Source organism: Ambystoma mexicanum, chromosome 6p (genome assembly GCF_040938575.1).
Source record: "Ambystoma mexicanum isolate Mex_15411 chromosome 6p, UKY_AmexF1_1, whole genome shotgun sequence".
Lineage (NCBI taxonomy): Eukaryota > Metazoa > Chordata > Amphibia > Caudata > Ambystomatidae > Ambystoma > Ambystoma mexicanum.
This window is the reverse complement of record NC_090935.1, coordinates 1,197,973,781-1,197,993,298: the sequence shown is the minus strand read 5'-3', so window position 1 is coordinate 1,197,993,298 and position 19,518 is coordinate 1,197,973,781. Positions and strand designations below refer to the sequence as shown.

Below are 19,518 nucleotides of genomic sequence, written 5' to 3'. Positions count from 1 at the left end.
TTTGTAAAATGAAAGATTGCGTTCGAGTGGGGAATCAGCACGTAAATGCTAACGTTGGTGGTCCGCTGCATGCAATAACCACTCTTGGCAGAATGATCCCTTTTATGTTCCACAGTCCCACACTCAAACATTCCAAGCCTCACCTTGGGGGTCATTTTATAAGGGGCAAATCAGTAAACCAAAGCATTACAGCAAGGGGTATAGAGTTTACGCCAAAGGTTACCGCACTGGACATTTTCATTCCCTTTGAAGGGACATACCGGCAGGAAGCGGAATTATCGTTTTGGTCATGCTTTACTCGTCCGACTTCAAATTGCACTTTGCTTTACACCTGTATGAGATTTTCATTACGGTGCAAAACAAATGGAATCCTGTGAAATCTCTTGTAAATTCTGTCTGGTGAGTGTCATTTTCAGGTGGTATTTACATTTTTCACAAAACGGAGCATACATATAACGAATGGAGGCCATTTTGTTTGATTTTACACTTTACATTTTCATTCTGTTCTGCAAAACTTGAAAATTGCATGCAAGGGACACTACATCACACAAGTGCTAATGTTGGCAGTTCCCTGCAGTCAATGAACACCTATGGTAATGTCTGTGTTTGTTGTGTAAGCGCCCTGAAGTGGGGTTCATTTATTAGGAGCGCTGTAAGAAAACCCACATATATAGAAATAAATAGGATGCTCTTATCGGTCCAGCGTTTGCCTCCTGAACAGGGCACTCACCTGCAGAGCATCTCCGGCAGCTGATGCCACATGGCACGCACTCTTCGTAATCTAGGTCCTCGACTTCACCTGCGCATGGAAAAGGGAGAGCTTGGCGTGAATTACCCGAGATTGACTTTGGCATTGTCTATTTTTCATCATGCAATGGTCCTTAGGCTGTAGAACTTTAGGGAGCATCTGTTTGCATTTTGAACATTGAACAGTGTTTTAAGGAAAATAGCTAAACACCCAAAAATGTGGATAGTGCCACTGTCGCTGCCACTACGGTACGTTATGGTCTTGAAAGAGCTCCATTCCCAAACGTTGTTATACAGAAAGTGGAGCTGAAAGGAGAGGATGAGTTAATGGCAAGAAGCGCCAGTGATTTGACTAAAGTCGCCATGAAGTAGAAAAGAGGTGTTTTAGCAGTACTGGAATTGGACCGGATGTCTCAAGATTTGGAATCCGGCTAAAATGATCTCCTTGGATTCCAAATCCGGGGAAACCAGGGCCATTACCCACGCTGCAGTGATCAGTTGCTCCCAGCGCTCAAGACATTGATTGGTTTTTAATTGAGCATTTGCATGCAGCGCTACATAGCTACAGAAGGAAGTAGAACATTCCCAGTGGCTTCTGGGAGGCAATGATAGGGGATGCATACAGCTGCATGCTGTGTGACCCCCCCGGCTCCAATCACGTGCATTTTCCAGAAGCTCATATTATTCCGCATGCTGGTACTCGTCGGCATCTTTTCAGCATGCGGGGCAACACAGCTAGGCATACTCTTTATGCTCACTTATAGTGTTAGGTTTGTTTGTGTTATTTGAGCACATTTCAAGTAATGGGAAGAATGGAAGTGTGCTTCAATGAGGAAGGAAACGAAGTAAGGAGAAAAGTACTAAAGGGAGAGGTAAGAAAAGGATAAACCTTAGGGATGCGCAAAGAAGGAATTGGATCAGAGGGAGAAGCAGTAGGGTGGGCACAAGAGTGTAAAGAAATAGCCTCAGAAGTAGAGATTTGAGAGAAAGCTGAGATAGCCAAAGTAGGAAGGAGATTGGGGAAGAAGAGCAAGCAGTAGAGGAAGGAACGATGACCGCTCAAAGATTGGCCACCTTTGAAGAAGAAGAATGTGAAAAATCAGACGCAGTTAAGATAGAGTTAAGTGAATAATCGAGAGAAGGGGGAGAAAGAAGACGATATAGTGATTGAAACAGACGTGAGTAGATTGACATTGTAAAAGATCAGGATAGTAGGAGCGTTTAGCTGAAAGAAGAACATCCTCATACAGTGTATGATAAGAAGAAAAAAACAAATGGTCTGCATCAGAAAAGGAACACCAGCATTGCTCGAGATGGTTGGGGGTAAGCCATAGTTGAGATAGTTTCCGAGAAGGGAAAACTGAAGTAGTGGGGTAAAGAGAATCGAGAGAATAAGAGAGAGAAGAAGACAATGTAGTAGCCTCATCACCACAGAGGGTAGAAAACGAAGGATGTGAAGGAAGATTCGAAATGCAAGAGGAATCCGAGAAGTATTAAAAGCACAAAGATCTTGATGAACCTATGTTGGAGCTGCAGAACCAGGAGAAGTAGATGAGAGAAGGGAGAAATTAAATGAATAGAAGATGATGATCAGCAGAGTAAAGAGGCTGTGCAGAAACAGACGCTATGGATAAAGATTAAATGAAAATAAGATCAAGAGAAGAGCCAGATACGTGAGAGGGAGGAGTAGGAAGGGCAGAAAGGAGATAGGAGTCAAGAATGGAAAGAAACTGAAGAGATGAGTGAGTAGTGGAAATATGAAGATTCAAATCGCTGAGAAGTATAAATAGCGAACAGGGTGGAATAGCACAAAGCAAGATATCAATATCACAGAAGGATCCCACGGGACCAGGAGGACGATAGACACCTGAAAAGGTCAATGGTTGAGAGAAAGAACTGAGTGACTATTGAAATGAAGAAAATGTGGGAAGAGACAATGAACTAGGAAGAGAAACAAAAGATGAGCGATAGAGAATACCAGTTCAACCATCACGGGGCAAGGGCCGAGGTGTGTGAAGAAAAGCTGTGTCGGAGGTAGAAAGGGAATCAGGAATAGCAATATTATAAGACAAAAGCTATAGGTCCAGACAGAGTAAGGTATCTAAGACAGAATGGGATTTGTTACAAAGGGAGCAAGCATTCCAAAGAGCAATTTTAACAGGTGATGGGTAACTAGAGCCAGGGCCGGCCCTCGGGGCAGCAGCGCCCTGGGCAAATTGGCGCCCCCCCTTGCCCACCGCACGCCCCTGGTTAACAGTGGGTGGGCAGAAGGGGGCGGGGCCAGGATGGGACACTTATTATTTTTTTATTTTTTTTAACCTCCTTGCTCCGCCGAGGAGCTTAAGTAGGGCGCGTTAGCACCCCATTGTCATTGAATGAGCCTGCCTCTGCCCGTCCCGGGCACATTTAACAGTAAAAGCCCGCCTGCCACGCTGCCTCCCACTATGCCAGCTCGGGGGAGCCCTTGAAAGACTCCCCCGAGCTGGCGTGGCAGGGGCTAATGGCACCCTGGGGGTGTGGCGCCCCGGGCGGTCGCCCGCCTCGCCCCCCCCCAAAGCCGGCTCTTACTAGAGCAGAGAGGATGGATAAGATTAGAATAATTACAAAAAGATGGACGAGAACCAGAACTGGGAGGAAGTAGAATTTAAAACAGACATGCCATCAATTTCGAAGAGGCAGAAGAAATCAAATCGGAGGTGCAATAGTGGGGCAAGCCCTATGTTATGTTATGTTATATGAATTTATTGAGCGCACGTACGCCGAAGGCATCATGGCGCTAGAGGCAGCTAGCAGAAACAGAACAGCGAGGAGAGCCATTAGAATAATAATATTTTCAATTTACGTCGAAAGCAAAAATGATCAGCAGTGCTCCGCAGAGCATGCAGAAGTTTGTTCCAGGCATTAGTGGCTACAGTAGAAAAGGCACAACCACCTGACCGAGCCAGCCTGTGCCGGGGAACCACAAGAAGAAGGGCTGATTGAGAACGTAGGGGTTGAGGAGGTATGTAGTGCACAAATTTGGCTTGAAGATACTCAGCTCCAATACCGTAGAAAGCTCGGTGGACCATGCACATAGATTTAAACATGACACGGGCCTCTGCGGGGAGCCAGTGCAGTTGCCTCAGTAGCGTGGACATATGAGTGCCGAAAGACGGGCGGAGGACAGATCTGGCAGCTGCATTTTGAAGGAGCTGCAGATGTTTAGTTAAATAAAGAGGTTGCCCCAGATAAAGTGAGTTACAGTAGTCCAAGCTACTCAATACCAAGGCAGCCACCCAAAGGGGCTTGGCAGGCCGTCGGAATTAATGAGAGTACCTTCCTTAAGATCCAAAGTTTGAAATGGCCAGTCTTGCATACTGCCGCCACCTGTTCTTCCATGGCCAGGGAGGCAGAGAGTCTAACCCCTAGAATTCTGACCGATGATACTGGTGTGGGGAGGGAGCCTAGAGAGAGTGGCCAGAAATCAGAGGTCCATAACAGCTGGGGGGAGGGTGTACCGACAACCAGTACCTCAGTCTTGCCAGCAGTGAGCTTCAGCCAGTTGGATGACATCCAGCTGCCCAGATCCTCCAAGTATTTCCGCAGACGGTCAGCAGTTTCAGCTGAGCCAGGTCAAGCCGGACAATGATCTGCGTGTCGTCTGCATAGGAATAATAATGGAAAACATGAGATTGAAGAAGAAGAATAAGTCTAATGTAGACATTACAAAGAATAGGAGAGAGTGCCGATCCCTGAGGAACCCCACAAACCAGGGAAACTGGAGAAGAGCGGAAAGGAGGAACAGAGACCGACTGGGAGCGGTCTGCAAGAAATGCTGTGAACCAGTCAAGAACATGACCGGCCAAGCCGGCGGTGGACAGACGAGAGATCAGCGTGAGATGATCCACTGTTTCTAAAGCCGCCGATAAATCCAGAAGCAGGACGGCTCCGACACCGCCCTGGTCCACCAGATGTAACAGGTCTTCAAGAAGAGAATTAAGAAAGGATTCCATGCTCCGGCCTCGACGAAAACCAGATTGAAAGGGGTCAAAGAACTGAGAAGACTCAAGGAATTTAGACAACATAGGAGCGGCCAGTACTTCCATAACTTTCATCATACAGGGCAGGAGGGAGATTGGCCAGTAGTTAGATAGTACTGTAGGATCCAAGGAGGCCTTTTTCAATAAGGGAATGACTAAAGCATGTTTAAGAGAAGGCGGAATGACGCCTGCGGCAAAGGAATGATTAACCGCAGAAGAAATGTAGGTGAACATGACGGCAGATAGTTCCTTTAGCAAAGCCAGGGGTATGGCATCCGCTGGTGAGGCCGATTTAAGGTGCTGAATAGCAAGAAGGATGTCAGCATCAGAGAAATGGGGGAAGGAAGACCAGGCTCCTATGGCAGGAGGAGGTTCAATATGTATCTAACCAGAAGGGGAAGCATCAGCTTCAGCTTTAATGGTGTCTCTAATAGTGTATATCTTGTCTACAAAAAAGGAGGAGAGTGAATCGCATAGATCCTGTGAAGGTGGAACTAGAGGACAATCTGTCTCTGGAGTAGAGAGTGAATGTACCAGATCGAAAATGGCCTTAGGTTTGTTCAGAGCCTTCTCGACCGTAAGACTGAAGTAGACTTTCTTGTCATTAACAATTTCTTTATGGTAGGAAGTGAGAACGTTGTGAAAGGCAATTTTAGCTTCCTCAGAATACGAGGAGCGCCATTTCCTTTCAGCCGGTCTGCACTGAAGTTTACTAGATTTGAGTTCTTTAGTGAACCAAGGTTCAGGGGGCAGCTTTTTTGTTTACATGTTCTTACAGGAGCTAGCAAGTTGGCCGCTGCTAGGAAGGAGGCTTCTAAAGTGGCGAAAGAGCATATGTCAGCGAGGCTGCAATGGGCCTGCACAGAAGCAATCACTTCATGGTTAGCAACCCAACGCCAGCTGCGATTGCAGATGGCGAGCCTAGAGCGGGGCGGGGGAGGTACCTTCATAGAGATAGAGAAGGGAACAGTGAAATGGTCAGACCAAGCCACTGGAGTGGGAGAGACCGTGCCAATTATGGTCTCAGGACCAAAGATGAAGTCTAAGATGTTACCCAGAGAGTGGGTGGGTTCAGTTACGCTCTGAGGAAGCCCAAGATCAGGCAGATATGGCAGCCAAAAAGTTAGCAACCTGCACAATAGTGGCAGAATCAGAGGGCAAATTAAAGTCGCCAACGACCAGCAGATTAGGATAAGTGATTCGTAGTTCAGCTATCAGTGCAGGGAAGAAGGTGCAGAAAGCACTATCTGTTGCTGCAGGGCAGTATGCCAGTAGGATAGAGAAGGTGTCATTTGGGGAGGCAGAAATATGAGTCAGTATGCATTCCATTTTAAGGGAGTGCTCTATGACTGTGCTGGATAGTTTGTATTTAGTTTCATGGATCAAGGCCACTCCACCACCAGGTTGAGTGGCTACACGATCCAAATTAATTAGGGCATAGTTAGCAGGAAGTGCCTGAACAATGGAAGGATCCGACATGTCGCGAAGCCAGGTTTCAGTGAGAAAGAGAAACTCAATAATATTAGTAGATAAAAGATCATAACAGTCCAAAGAATGGGCAACTAATGAGCGAGTGTGAAGTAGGCAGCATTGCAATGCTGTAGGGTGTTTAATATTGGGGGAAACAGTGGGCTGACAAAAGCCATTAGGCCATAGAATGTCACAAGGTGCCAGCGATAGAAGAGTATTACGATCAATCCCACCGCCTACCTTGGTAGTGCCATGAGCCAGTAGAGTAGTCTGCACATTGCGCTCATTCCGCGCACGGACGGGCACAGACGGGCTTGCCTTAAGCGCGCTGACAGGCGCGCTGATGGCGTGCCGGCTGCGCCCGTCTGCTGTGCGGGCGGTAATGACGGCACATAGATGCCGAGAGCGTTGTGTGAGTGAGGCTGGAAACGCCGTGGAAAATTAAAAGTGGACTGAGCAGCCCGAACACTTCGAGGAATTGTCAACAAATATGTTAAGAATGGGTATGCATTAGTTAGCAAGTAAAAAGCACCTTACAGTCATGGTGACACAAACGTTCAGTTTAAAACAGCAATAGCACTGCTAGCGTGTCAAGTGGAGGCTTTATAATGACAGACCCCTGGGGAACACCTCACCTCCACTGCAGGAGCGGCAAGTGAAACAGCAACTAAATGCCGAGAGCGTCTATGATGGTCAATAGGCGTAAACCAGCAAGTGATTGAGCTGAGCGTGCTGCAGCGAAGGAAGTGGGAGCAGCTGTTGAGCGTAGCATTGGTGCTTAGTGCTTGAATATCTTAAATCAAATTAATGAGATGAGCATCTCATAAAGCTGTGGGAGTAATATCTCCATGGTCCTTGTGTTGTCCAAATGAGATTAATCTTCTGTACCTAAATTCCCTTCCAATACTGGGCTTGAAAGAATTCTCCTTTGGACAGGAGTCCAAGTCCGCTAGGGTTCAAAAACGCTCTGTGTTCTCGGTTTCATTTTGTAAAACTATGGTGAATCCTCAGTTTCTATATAACATTCCAGTGTTTAGCTGGAAAGCAGCTTCCCTGGTAGTAGGAGTCCAAGCTTGTCGGCGTCTCCCATGTGTTTGCCAATTCTGGTGGCTCTTTATGCAGTGGAAGTCTTTGGGCACAGGAATGCTGATTCTGACAAGAACACGATTAGTTTTCGATGTATTACCCTGGCTGCGGCTTCCAGACAGCATTAGGAGAATAATAGCCTGATGGGGGCAGCCCTGTTTGCAGTGGCATTGCATTCACTCTAGGCCTGATACCACCTTTCTTAGAGGTGGTCGTGCAGATATCAAAGGCTATGAGAAAGAAGAATGTGCCAACTTGATAGAGTTCTACATTCCTATGAGGATGACAAGTCACTGCCCAAGTAGAGGGGGAAGGGAAGAAAAAGGATTCATGTGCCTGGCTATAGGATCCCACCACCTCTAATCACTGCTTTCCACAAACTGCAGTGAGCCAAAGGCTTTCCAAGGGATGCGCCTGTCTTTTCGCTTGGTAACGTGGATGAATTTAAGGCTTAACCCTGCAATAAGAAACAGCTAGCACTCTGTCAAACAGCATATGTGATCCATAATGTTATGTCCATACAAATGGAATTCTTTGAATGCTAAGAATGTTTTAAACAGAAATACATTACAAAAATAAGCAACAATATCCCCCGCATGTCATACAAATATGGGGTCTAGCTCAATGGGGTTTTACTGTGAAGGCCTTACAATATGTGCCTATTCCTTTCCATTTGAGAATTCCCTTGCAAATTCCCTTGCACGCATGCAAATGGGAAAATACACAAAGGCGCACAATTTTGTATCCACAAAGCGGCATCTGCATGTGCTCTTCTGTAACACACACATGTGCATGCCCCTTTTTTAACCAGTGTCCAGGCATGCACAACAGGGCACGGGCTCACATTTGTTTGGGCCAGCTTCTCCTTCCTCTGAGGTAACACCTGCTTTCTGGGAACTGCTTTTGCTTCTGCTCAACAAAACCTTAGTTCAACCCCTCCATGGGGTCTTGTAAGCACTTTTTTTTACAGGGTTTAATAGTTACCCCACACATTTTTTTGTACTTTGTGGCCCACAAGTGCCAAATCTAGTGCCAACCACGTTTCCGATTGGTGGAGCTTTTTATTCACTAAAGTAACTAACAGCTAATACTTTAAAGTTGCTGAAATCATTTTCTAGTGATCAGGAGGTTTGTATGCCTGTAGTGATTTCCTAGCAGAAGTATTAGAAGGGTTTTCGTTTCTACCCGGAAGTGACGTATTCCCGTGTGCCAGGAATAGGAAGTATTCCCTGATACCTCCCACTGTTATCATTTGACAAGGTCGGCTAAGGCTCCAGATGATAGAGTAGAATAGAGGGCCATGGTCCCAGGCAGCTGATCAGAATTGTTTTCAGGGAGGTCAGCAATGGTGCAGATGACCTCCCTGCTGGATGACAGCCACTCAGCTCTGGAGTTAAAAAAAGAGTAGCTCCTCGCAGCCAGCTGGAAAATTGGGCCATCAATGAGAATGTCCATTGTAAGTGGCAAAGCAGATATTAAAACCCCAGATTTCCGCTTTCTGATAGATGTGTACATTCTCAATTCTAATGAGATTTTCTCTCAAATTGAAAAAGTGTGAGCATTGCCAGCAGGCTGCATTTCTGCAAGCTTCGCGATTCCATTTCACTTTTATGTGGCTCAAGCGGCATCTCTTAAGAGCTAACATTTCGCAGATGTGCCGAACCCGAGCTAAAATCAAAGGGAACGGGTCACAGAAGAAAATGCTGCAGTACCTTTACGCCTGCCTTCAGGAAACCCAGGCAGCGATGGGCACAAGCTCCCCGAGTTTGAGCGGGACAAGTGTTGCTAAGACCACACTCTTTGTATGGGCACCGGAATCAGCAGACCACTTGGCCAAGCTCTGCTCAGCCATGCCACCATTTCTTAGGGACCGCATTGCTCCCCACACATTACCTGCTAATGTAGACATCATATTTGATTAACGACTTTTACAAGACATTGACATTTTCATTTTGAAATTAAGTGGACAATGAAATTGGCAAAGCAGCAACATCATTTTAGAAACGGATGACACATTTCAACACAAATGAGGGTTATGGGCAAAAGAATCGCCATTAACGAGTTCCTGGTTTTAGTGTAACCTGCTTGATGGTACCCTTCCATCCCACCAAAACATACCTCAAAAATGAAGTAGGGTTTCAGAGGCGTTGGCTTGGCCATTGAACTAACTCTCCCTAGCACCATTAGCCTTTAAGAGACAGTGGCCCGGGCGTGGTTGCGTTTTCTCTTGACCTGCCAGCTATTCTAAACCGTGCCTGCCAACTGATTGACTCCTGCCCCTTAGTAGCCGGTCAGGTAGCACAGCGAGTAGAGTGCTTGCTTTGACATTCGTGCAGGGCCTGCTGACGCAGGTTCGAATCCCGGCAGGGCCAAACTCAGCCTTTCATCCTTCCGAGGTCGATAAATGAGCACCACACACCATGGGTAATAATAAGCAGCGCTCAGATGCCGGAGGGTTCGTAGCGCTATATAAATACAAACTATTATTATTATTATTGCTAGCTTTCCAGGACACTGACATAACATTTAAATAACTTTGCACAAACACTACGGACAATGAAATGGATAGCATAGAAGCATGTAGAGTAAATAAGGTTAGGTCATGCGAAGAGCCAAAGAAAAAGGTAGAATGCAGCTGCATAAAAGAAATAAAAAACAATGACCAGATTAAAAAAATGCTCTTCCTGCTGGAAAAAGATGCAAGGGAAAATGGACGGACAGATGAACGAGAGAAGACGAATGGTGGTCTCCCTACAAAAAGCGGGCGTAAAGAATCTACACTCTTACTCTCACTGGATCAACCTGCACTTGTTGGAAAGATTTCTGGTAGAACATGTTTGAGATGGTGGCCGATATGAGGGCAGGTATCGTTTAATGATCGCATGGCAACAGTGGGAGGCACTGTGTTTTTATTTTGTATAATGAGCCCCATTGCACACAACCTGGCCTCCAGCCAAAGGCCGTACAACTAGGGGCCATCGGCTAGTTCCTTATAGGTGAAATAATCATGTTATCAGACGTTAGTATTGTGAGAGCAAGGAGACGGGGCAGCGCGGGCGCGGGGACAACATGATGAACTACATTAGCAGGGGGAATAGCGATCCTGCTTTAGGTTTCAAATTATATTGATTAATTTTAAAGAATGCTAAAAAGCATTACAAATGCACTCATGTAATATATTAGTTTTATGTGTTATGGAGTGCTAACTACTAACTTACCCCGGTAATTTCAATGTAAACCACTTTAGAGAGTATCCACCGAGAGCCCTTTGTCAGATTCTCACCACAAAATCAAGGGACAATCACTGCTGGAGTCACACGTGTTCCCTGAGAAACACTTAGGCTTCAGTGATCCCAGGTGAGAGTGGATGTGGCTGCTGGTGTTAAGGGTCCACCTCAATCCCCCCTTGTGATGGAGGACTTTTGGCATAAGCAGGATCCCGTTGGTAGGCAATGCCCGATACGGCCCATGCTCTGATGTATCCTGAATATTAATGAACATGCATGCCTTTATTTTCCCCGGAGCCTGTGTTATAATCCAGTGCCTGGAAAGCCACCAGCCTGCTTGGACTACTGCAACATGCTGCAGTATCAGTAGAAACATGTGTGCTCAGTGCATGTGGAATTAAGTTTAGCTCCCTCAGAGTGCAAGGTGCCGAGGCTCTTCTGTCACAAATGATCCTAACTCAACCAGCAACATATTTAAAATGATCTAGGATTGTACCTCAAATTCCACAAGACACAGGCATCCTACAACCCACGGTGGTACCCTCGCTGTAAATCAATGGATATGAATTTGTAACATATTGCCATCAGCTGTTAAAGTGTCTGAGAATATTGGTGTAATGTTACAACCCAATCCTCGAAGATGGTTGGGTAAGACACTCAGTTCTCAGGCCCTTTGATCAATTTTGGGAAACAGACATATGGCCAAGAGGATAGACGGCAGTCTATGTTCCTTGTAACAGTAATAGCTCAAATGCATGTAGTGCATACAGTGCATACATGCACACACTTTTCTGGTTGAATCCCTGTGGCTGCAAGAATGTACTGAGATGTCTCTACACAGAATATTCCCGTAGGATATTGCTGCACATGCACATTATTTATTTATGTAGTTATTCCATTTGTTTTACGCCCAGACCCTGAGGTATCACGGCGTAGTTACAGACACAAGTGGGTAGACACAATACAAGCTTGCAATAAAAACAGACAGAAGTACAAAAGCAGAAATAGCATTACATTCAGCGGATATACAACAGATAATTGTGTTTGAGCTCGACTATAGACTTAACTATGTTTAGGTTTGATTGAATAGCCATGTTTTCAGTAGCTTTTAAAATTGTGGGTGGGAGTTTCCATTTTTGATGTTCGTAGCTAAGGAGTTCCAATGTTTGGGAGCGAGGACTTTGAAGCTGCTGCCCCCTCCCGCTTTTTCTCTTTTATAAAGGGTACTTCTAGGTTGGAATTGTTATTAGATCTAAGTGGTCTAGTTTGGGATTTCTTCATGATATTTGGGAGCTTTGTTTGCAATGCATTTATGCGTGATACTTAAAGTTTGGAATAATATCCTTGCTTGGATGGGGAGCCAGTGGTTGTCTCTCCTGATATTAGAAATGTGCTCAGATTTACTCTGACATGGCAACATTGTTACTGGGGATCTTTCTTGAGTAGGAATTGGGCTCCTCCATAGATGTGAACAGTTGGTTCTAGTTTAGTACATCAGTATACTGTATTTAGTAAACAATAACCATGGTCAGACATGGTTGAGGGTTACGAATAATATTCACCGGACTAAAAGGAGGAGCTGAAAGTGTACTCTTCATAGGCATAGGCCCATGGCCTTTGGGTGTACGGTGGAGTGACAACCGCAAGAGAGGGGGGACATTTTTAGTACTGCACATAATAAACTAAAAGGGGCACGCCGATGGCATGATTTATTCTGGCCCAAGAGATGATCCCTCTCAGATGCGGCAAGTAATTTCTGTCGGGATTTATTCAGCTATAGTACCAGTATATAAATGTTCCATACACGCCAGTGATTTCATATACAGGCTAGGCCTGGAAAATGTACAGCGTGAGCAAATAAAGATGCTGCGCCTGAAAAAGTTTGTTTTTCTACTTATTTACCATTTCCTATTAAGTATGCACTCCGATCAAGTTGCTAGTGGATTGTGTGCTTTCCAGCACAAATGACCTGCAAAGAGGTAACATTTGTGTAGTTTAAAATGCTGAATTCTGTGTTTTCCACCTGAAGTAGCAGAAACACCCAAAACATATTTCTTGCAATGGAGTTAAAACATATATATGTTGATTACCAGGCAACCTTCAAAAAAAAAAAAAATCACAAATAGCTACTTGCATTTCACAAAAAAAATGAAGGGAATTTTCCTATGTTTCTCCACCAGGTGCTGTCTGTCTGGCCTTAACACAATACTTCTTAAACTCAAGAAAAGACTAGATTGTGTGGTGTGTGAGTAGTGTGGGACCTATTTTGGGTGCTCACAAGTGAATTACTACTTAAAGCTGTACATGTATGTAGTCCAGGAAGGACGGCTGAGTAATATTATTTACAAATCCTTATGAATGATAAATAGACCGAGTTGAAAGCCTTGTATCTGTGTGCCATCTGGATATCATTGAGAAGAAAGTATTTGGTGTCTTGTGGCTCATGTAAATTCACCTGTTACATTAAAGCTCTCAGAAGAGTTTGTTCTTTTATAGTATATATTATTTATGTGAATCATTTATGTGAATCCTATATGTGTTTCAACGCATAGATACATACGTTAATTGGTATTCTCAGCATTGTATGAAAAGCGCAGTTTTTTAGTTCTAGTCACAAATCAAAAGTGATTAGTTAGCATATTGTAAGTTGTTTGCAAATCATTATTGATAAGAAACAGATATTTCAGCAACACTGTCAAGCTGTGATTACCAATAAGATTGCCAGTGATAGATATTAATATTATTCCCCTGGACAGGGAAACCGATGACAGTACTCAATCAAAAGTAGCATGCCACATTAGAACCATCCTGGAATGGCAGGGATCACAAAGCTATAAAAAATGAAAACCCTATTGGAAATTAGAATTTCTATTCTTAAAATTTCAGAGCACCCAAATCATTTGGATTTAAGAAAAGAGATCTGGACTTGGGAAATAATATCTTTTAATGTAGAGCACAAGCCAGAATGGGCAGAGCAGGGGGGCCTCTAGTGCCTGGACAGGGACTGTTTTGGTTCCTGGTTTTTAGCCGATTGGTATCTGTGCTTAGTTGGTTAGAGGCAGTCTGACAGAGAGATTAGCCAGCGTGAGCTGTGCCCCTGTCCTATTTTCTAGTTAAGGCATTTAATAAAGTAGGTAAAAGTGACAATGTCCACTGTATTTAAAATATACATCTATATACAGGATCTATTGCAGGGGATATTTATCTCTGTAGGATAAAAAAAGCATAATTTAATGAATCTGATGGTGTCATCACTTCTTTCTCAGTGGTGACCGCCTCCCATGTGGCCAGGGGACAGCAGCCGCTACCTGATCCTGGGGCAGCTTTATGAGGGAGGATGATATGGGGGGAAGATAGCCTCTTACGAGGTGTCATTGCATCATCGGATGAGACATGGTATCCCCCTTTCCTTTCTGAGGATGAACCTCCCATTCCAATATCCTTATGGCATATTGTCATACATCTCCACATCCACCAATGAAGGTTATTGAAAACCTTTTCCCAAGACCCATAGGCCAACCATCAAACTCGATCTGCCATTTGCAGTAGCACCTTTGAGCGTCTTGTACGCAGAATGGGATTACCATAATAAATGATCTTGGACCTAAATAACCAGACAGGCTCACAGAATATGGCAAAATACTAGTTTATTATCAGTTTGATAAAGTGGGGAAACCTGGCAAACACCACATCGTAGTCCACACACTCGCTATCTTATTTCAATTAGACAAAGGCTTTATACCTCAATGTGCATCAGCTATGATGTCACTCTACATGGCAAATAATAAAACCTATTGGATGGAGGGATTGGTTAAGGGAACATATGTACCTATATATCATTTAGGTGTTAGTAACATAATTGGCTGCCCCTTATCTGGCAGGCATACCTTGAACCTTCCTCTTGCTCCGTATAATACAGATTGTAGCAGCATAACAATATCGGATTGGCCTCTGCAACAATGTATGTCCACCATTGCATAGGCCCTCTGATTGGTTGGCGCTCTCTCCCAACCTTGGACATTCGGTTTGTTGGCAGCAGGTAAGCAAAGTGAAATCCAGATTCAGAGAACAACATCAGACTACTGCCCACTTGCCCAATTAGTCTATCATCTCTTATCAGCAAAGCCTTCAGCCAAGGCTTCTTCTTTGTACTTGACCTTGCTGAATGTTATCTTCCCTGGAACTTTAAGGGGAGTTAAGGTACATCCTTATCTTCGTCTGGGACTTATGAATAGACCTTGTTTTCTGGTCTTGCACCACGTGTGAAGAGACCATGATTTTGTCCATCTCACCTTTCTATTTAGTGCTATTTGATTCAATTATCCTGGGTGTCATGACTCTCTTTGGCATCTGGAGACTTGGTTGTTCCATCTCACGTATGCTTTCTGCATCTTTTATTGTTCAATACTTGGCATTCACAAATGTTCGCTCATTTACTTATTATAAGAGAAATATAGCCTGTGTGTATTGCTTATCCCTGTTGACTCCCTTCGCACTCTGCAATTGCTTCTTGCTGTGGCATCCCCGATCTTTGGCTAACAGCTTTTCTTTGTTCATGCACAAATTCACTTCCAGCGTCTGTCAGCTCTGCAGCCGTGATCGCTCTCCTTCAAGCTTTTCGCGTATTATTATTAGGAGCCGACGTCCATTTTTTCAACATGGCTGCTTTACCTGTGTTTTAAGATTCTATGTGACTCATCTACCTTGTGTTTCTGTGTATATACATTTACTACACATCTGGTTACTTATCTTCTGTGTATATATGATTTCTTTTCACTTGTATGTAGACTCTTGTTTCTTTAGTTACATCTTCATTCTTTAAGTATCCTCGTATCGTTTCAGTGCGTCATCGCGTCGTCTCCTTATGACATCCCTTTGCATCTATCAGATTTTCTTTACAGCTCTTCGATATTCACTGGTGTCTGCAAATATCCTGCTACCACTTCAGTTTGAGGGTACATTCAGTATGGTTGTCTGAGAGCATAATGTCTCTTATACACCCGTTGCAGTATTGGAATGATACCCAGTGTCTTGCAGTTTCTTCCTGTCCTTCATCCAATAAGTTGGAGGTGAGGGGGTGGGTTCTATCAATGACATACACATCTGCTCTCCTACAGCCTTATGAAAACACTGTCTCGGATTCCACATACAAATCATTCAAGACTGACTTACCCTTGAAAACCATTAAGAATACCTAGCCAGGTTTTTTTCGTGCAAATTGTCAAGATGGGACTTCAATTCCCATACTAGCAAAATACTGGGACGAGGAAGAGTGGAGTAATGCAGAGCAAAGGAGGCCACAAGCACAATGACTGATCTAGTTGTTGGGAGCAGACACCAGTGGCCAGGAATTTTAAAGAGCAGAAGCAGAGAGTGGAGAGGTGCTGCCAGCAGGAGAGAGGTGCTCCTCTCAGTGCAGACCAAGAGACTGAAAGGCTGGAACCAGTGCAGTGGAGCCGACTGGCTCGAGAGCCAAGGAGAAGGAAGCTGCCATGGGAAGAAGACACACTGCAGCAATGCCAGGAGCTGAATATATACTCCTGGGCGTTTGCACGTATTGAAAGGCAGCATCTAACTTACTGAAGCCTGGAACGAAGCAGACAAGCCCAGTAGAGGCTGCGAAAGACCGGAAAGCCAAGAGAGGGTGGTTTCAAGAAGGAAAGCACTGAAAGACTGTCACCGGCTGTCCGTGAGAGGAATCAGTAACGGCAACAAGAACCAGTGAGTCCACCCAGGGCCAACAGGGATACCAGGGCACATCAACAGCCATGCTGAATGCAAGTAACTGTGAATGAAGTAACAGAGAGAAAGCGTGAGAGAGCTTATTGTGAAAAAGAGGAAACAAACTGCAAGTGAAAACCTTTCAAGTTTGGCAGGAGAGTATACCAGACAGTTACAAGTGTGTGATTACAACACACCCTGGCAGGAGAGTATACCAGGCAATTACAAGAAATTCAAAAGTTAGGATATATCAGGACAAGCAAAAGGATTTTGTTAACCAGGAGAGAAAGAGCAACACCTGGCAGGAGAGTATACCAGGTGTCCTGATAAGACAAAAGTGGAAAACCAGACAGTTTTGTGTATCAGTGTGGTTGCTGCACAAGAAAGGCATAAGGAACTGTTACTAGCGAAAACACCAGAAAGTAAAGATGAATCCAGGGGAAAGGAACCACCGTCTGGAACAAGGATCCTTATACTTGGAGAACTTTAATGTTGGAGTTATTTATTCTTTTTGAACACTTTTCTAAAATGATATGGCCAAAACATTCTCCTTTTCACCTTAGAATTTAGTTCATTAGAGTGTGAGGGTCAGAATAGAACTTTGGACACATGGAAGTTTTGTTTTAGACATTCTGACATGGACAGATGCTTAGTTTTTGGTTTAGGTAGGAAAACTCCAATTAGAGCAGGGTCAGAGAGGCATTTTCCCAACCCATTTTACTTTAATAAAAGTCTTTGACCAAAAACATGACTCACTTTTATTATTATTATTATGGTATTTATTGAGCACGAACCTAGCTACGGGAAGCAACGGAGCGCTTTACAGAGGTAATACAGATACATAGCGGAGCTCTTTACATAGGTCTACACTATTGCTGATGCATAACAGATAGCTTTTCGGCGGTAGCAACCAAACATATATACAGCGGGGGTAAGATACAGAGGGGTACACTCACGTCTGTCCGAGTTTCCTTCCTGGCTCCTCTCAATAACTAATTTTCCAGGCTATTGTAGAAACAGTACTCTGAAGGTAGCGCAAACTATACAGAAGATGGGATTCTGAAATAGCATGATGTCTTGACGCGAGTTTGCTTACCTTCTCCACACTCTAATTTAACGCAGCTGCCACTTTTGAGGTAGTATCCTTCTGAACACCTGGTGCACCTGTCAAAGTCACTGCAGGCTTCACAGTTCTCAGAACAGGCCGTGCAGGTGCTGAGCGCTGCAAACTGGCCCTTGGGGCAGGCGTCCCTGCACTCCCCATTGTACAGGAACAGCTTTCTTCCGTTCTTATCTAGGCATCAGAGAAAAGAAAAGAAGATGGTTACAAAAGTGGCATGCCTTTTCATCAGTCCCAACTCTCTTTTCATTTACACTGTTCCACGGTAGGGCAACCCATAAACTCTTTAAAACAAAAACAAAAACCTAAGGGCAGTGTGTGGGAGCACTAAAATAAAAACAATTAAAAACAAAGAAAAGGATGAGAAGGAAAGACCACTTATCCAAATGCATGGTTAGAACAGAAAGCGGTGAAGAAAAGTTATTCCTGCCTTTGAGTTTAGTGTGAAAGCAGAGGAGGGCATCCTGGCATTCTTAAACCGAACAGGGCATGGTCCAGAGGCATGCAGTCTGGACATTACCCATTGGAGCTATCAGGGGAGTTGCTAGGTCTGGAAAAGACCCGGGGCTAATCTGATGTCGGAACTGTTGGGACTGGGGGCTAGCTAGTCTTTTGGCTGTAGCTCCTGGGATTCTATCCGGGGCTACAACCAAAAGATCAGGGGCTACAGCCCCCTTAGCCCCTCCCTAGCAACGCCCCTGGGAGCTATGCATCCTTATTCAAGACCTATGAAATAACTCTCCATTGTTTGTGGCAATGTCCCGCTGGCCATAGACTGTGTAGTGTGGGTTCCCCTTGCTCTTGGTTCATACCTCCTATGGAATGAATTACAGACAGTTTTGTTGTGGACAAATTATTGGCCGTAGGCATTTATTTCCTACAGGAAATACACAAACAAGAATTATATAACAACGTGTGTGTGTGCTTTTGGGCACATTCCCCTCACACCTTTCATGGTGTTGGTGGCTGCAGCCCTGGCAACGCTGGGGCGGTGGCGCCACCTGGCTGACCCTCGCCTTGCCTTTTCGCGCCCTCTCGCCCCCACCCTACGCCTAACCCCTAGGCCCTCCATCGGGCCGTACTTTGTACAGCCCGGGGCCTGGGGCATTCCCAAAACTGCAACGCTGGAGTCGGGAATTCTGCCACCTCAGTGAGACTCGGGGGTTGTTAGCTTAATCTGTAATCTTTAAATTCTGACAGCAGTTATCAGGAGAACAGTCCATTTTCACTGCCACCCTTTAAACGTTCCTGCACAGAAGGGAAGAGCGAGGGCTTCTCTTTAATACAGTAAACAAAACATTCTCATGGGGACATTGAAAGATTGAAAGGGGGGGGCATATCTGACCGCCATCACGTCACCACCTTTTTTTCGCATGTCATGCAAAAAAAGAGTCAGAGTTTTCCCTTTTGGTCATTAATAAAATGGACAGAGTTATTAAAATCCACTACTGCACACTTCACATTTCCCTCCCCAGAATGAGGATGGAAACGGGATTTATTTTTAATAAAATGGAGATGCATTAAGTGAAATATCAGGGGAGGCATTTCGAAGAATCCAGACCCGTTACCACAGTTATTGGAGTGTTACTGTAAACGGGCAGCTTTTCAGGATTACCACCAGCGGTAGTGATACTTACAGCCAGCAGGAATGTGCCTAGAAAATGCGCGGAAGCAGTGGTGAACATTTAAATGGCCTTTGTGTCAACTCAGAGACCAGCAGAAGGCCATTGGTCACAGTCATGAACACACCGAGGCGAGTACCGGTGAGCACCCCCTACCCCCGAGATCCACTGCTGGCCACCAATGGTATGCTCAGGCCACCAGTAGGATCACAATAACACCTTGTCTTGTTTGTACCCGGTCACTTCGCTTTTGCTGAGATGTCAGTGCTTCACTGAAGACTTTGATTTAAATGTTCCAATGTGACCAAACGTCTCTTGTAACACCACATTTGGAGACACTTGCTTCTATTAACAATCTAATGCGTTCTGAGATTTTTAGTCTTCGTGCGCAACAATTTAGCCAATTCGATAAAAGAACAATATTACAATGGTTTGTGTAAGGATTGCCCGGGACTGGAACAGCGGAATCCCTGGTGACAAGGACAGATCCGGTAGCCAGGCTGGAA

The 19,518-nt window shown here is 44.7% G+C and overlaps 1 protein-coding gene across 1 annotated transcript in view; it reads right to left on the bottom strand.

Annotated features, from left to right (window-relative positions):
- The window catches only part of PCSK5 (proprotein convertase subtilisin/kexin type 5), a 1,619,480-nt gene that overhangs the window by 375,128 nt on the left and 1,224,834 nt on the right, over nucleotides 1–19,518 (bottom strand). Inside the window, exons 23-24 of the mRNA XM_069625842.1 lie at nucleotides 17,367–17,564; nucleotides 731–799 (exon numbers count right to left, since the gene is read on the bottom strand). Coding sequence (XP_069481943.1) covers nucleotides 731–799; nucleotides 17,367–17,564 — 267 coding nt within the window. The remainder of the gene's footprint in view (nucleotides 1–730; nucleotides 800–17,366; nucleotides 17,565–19,518) is intronic.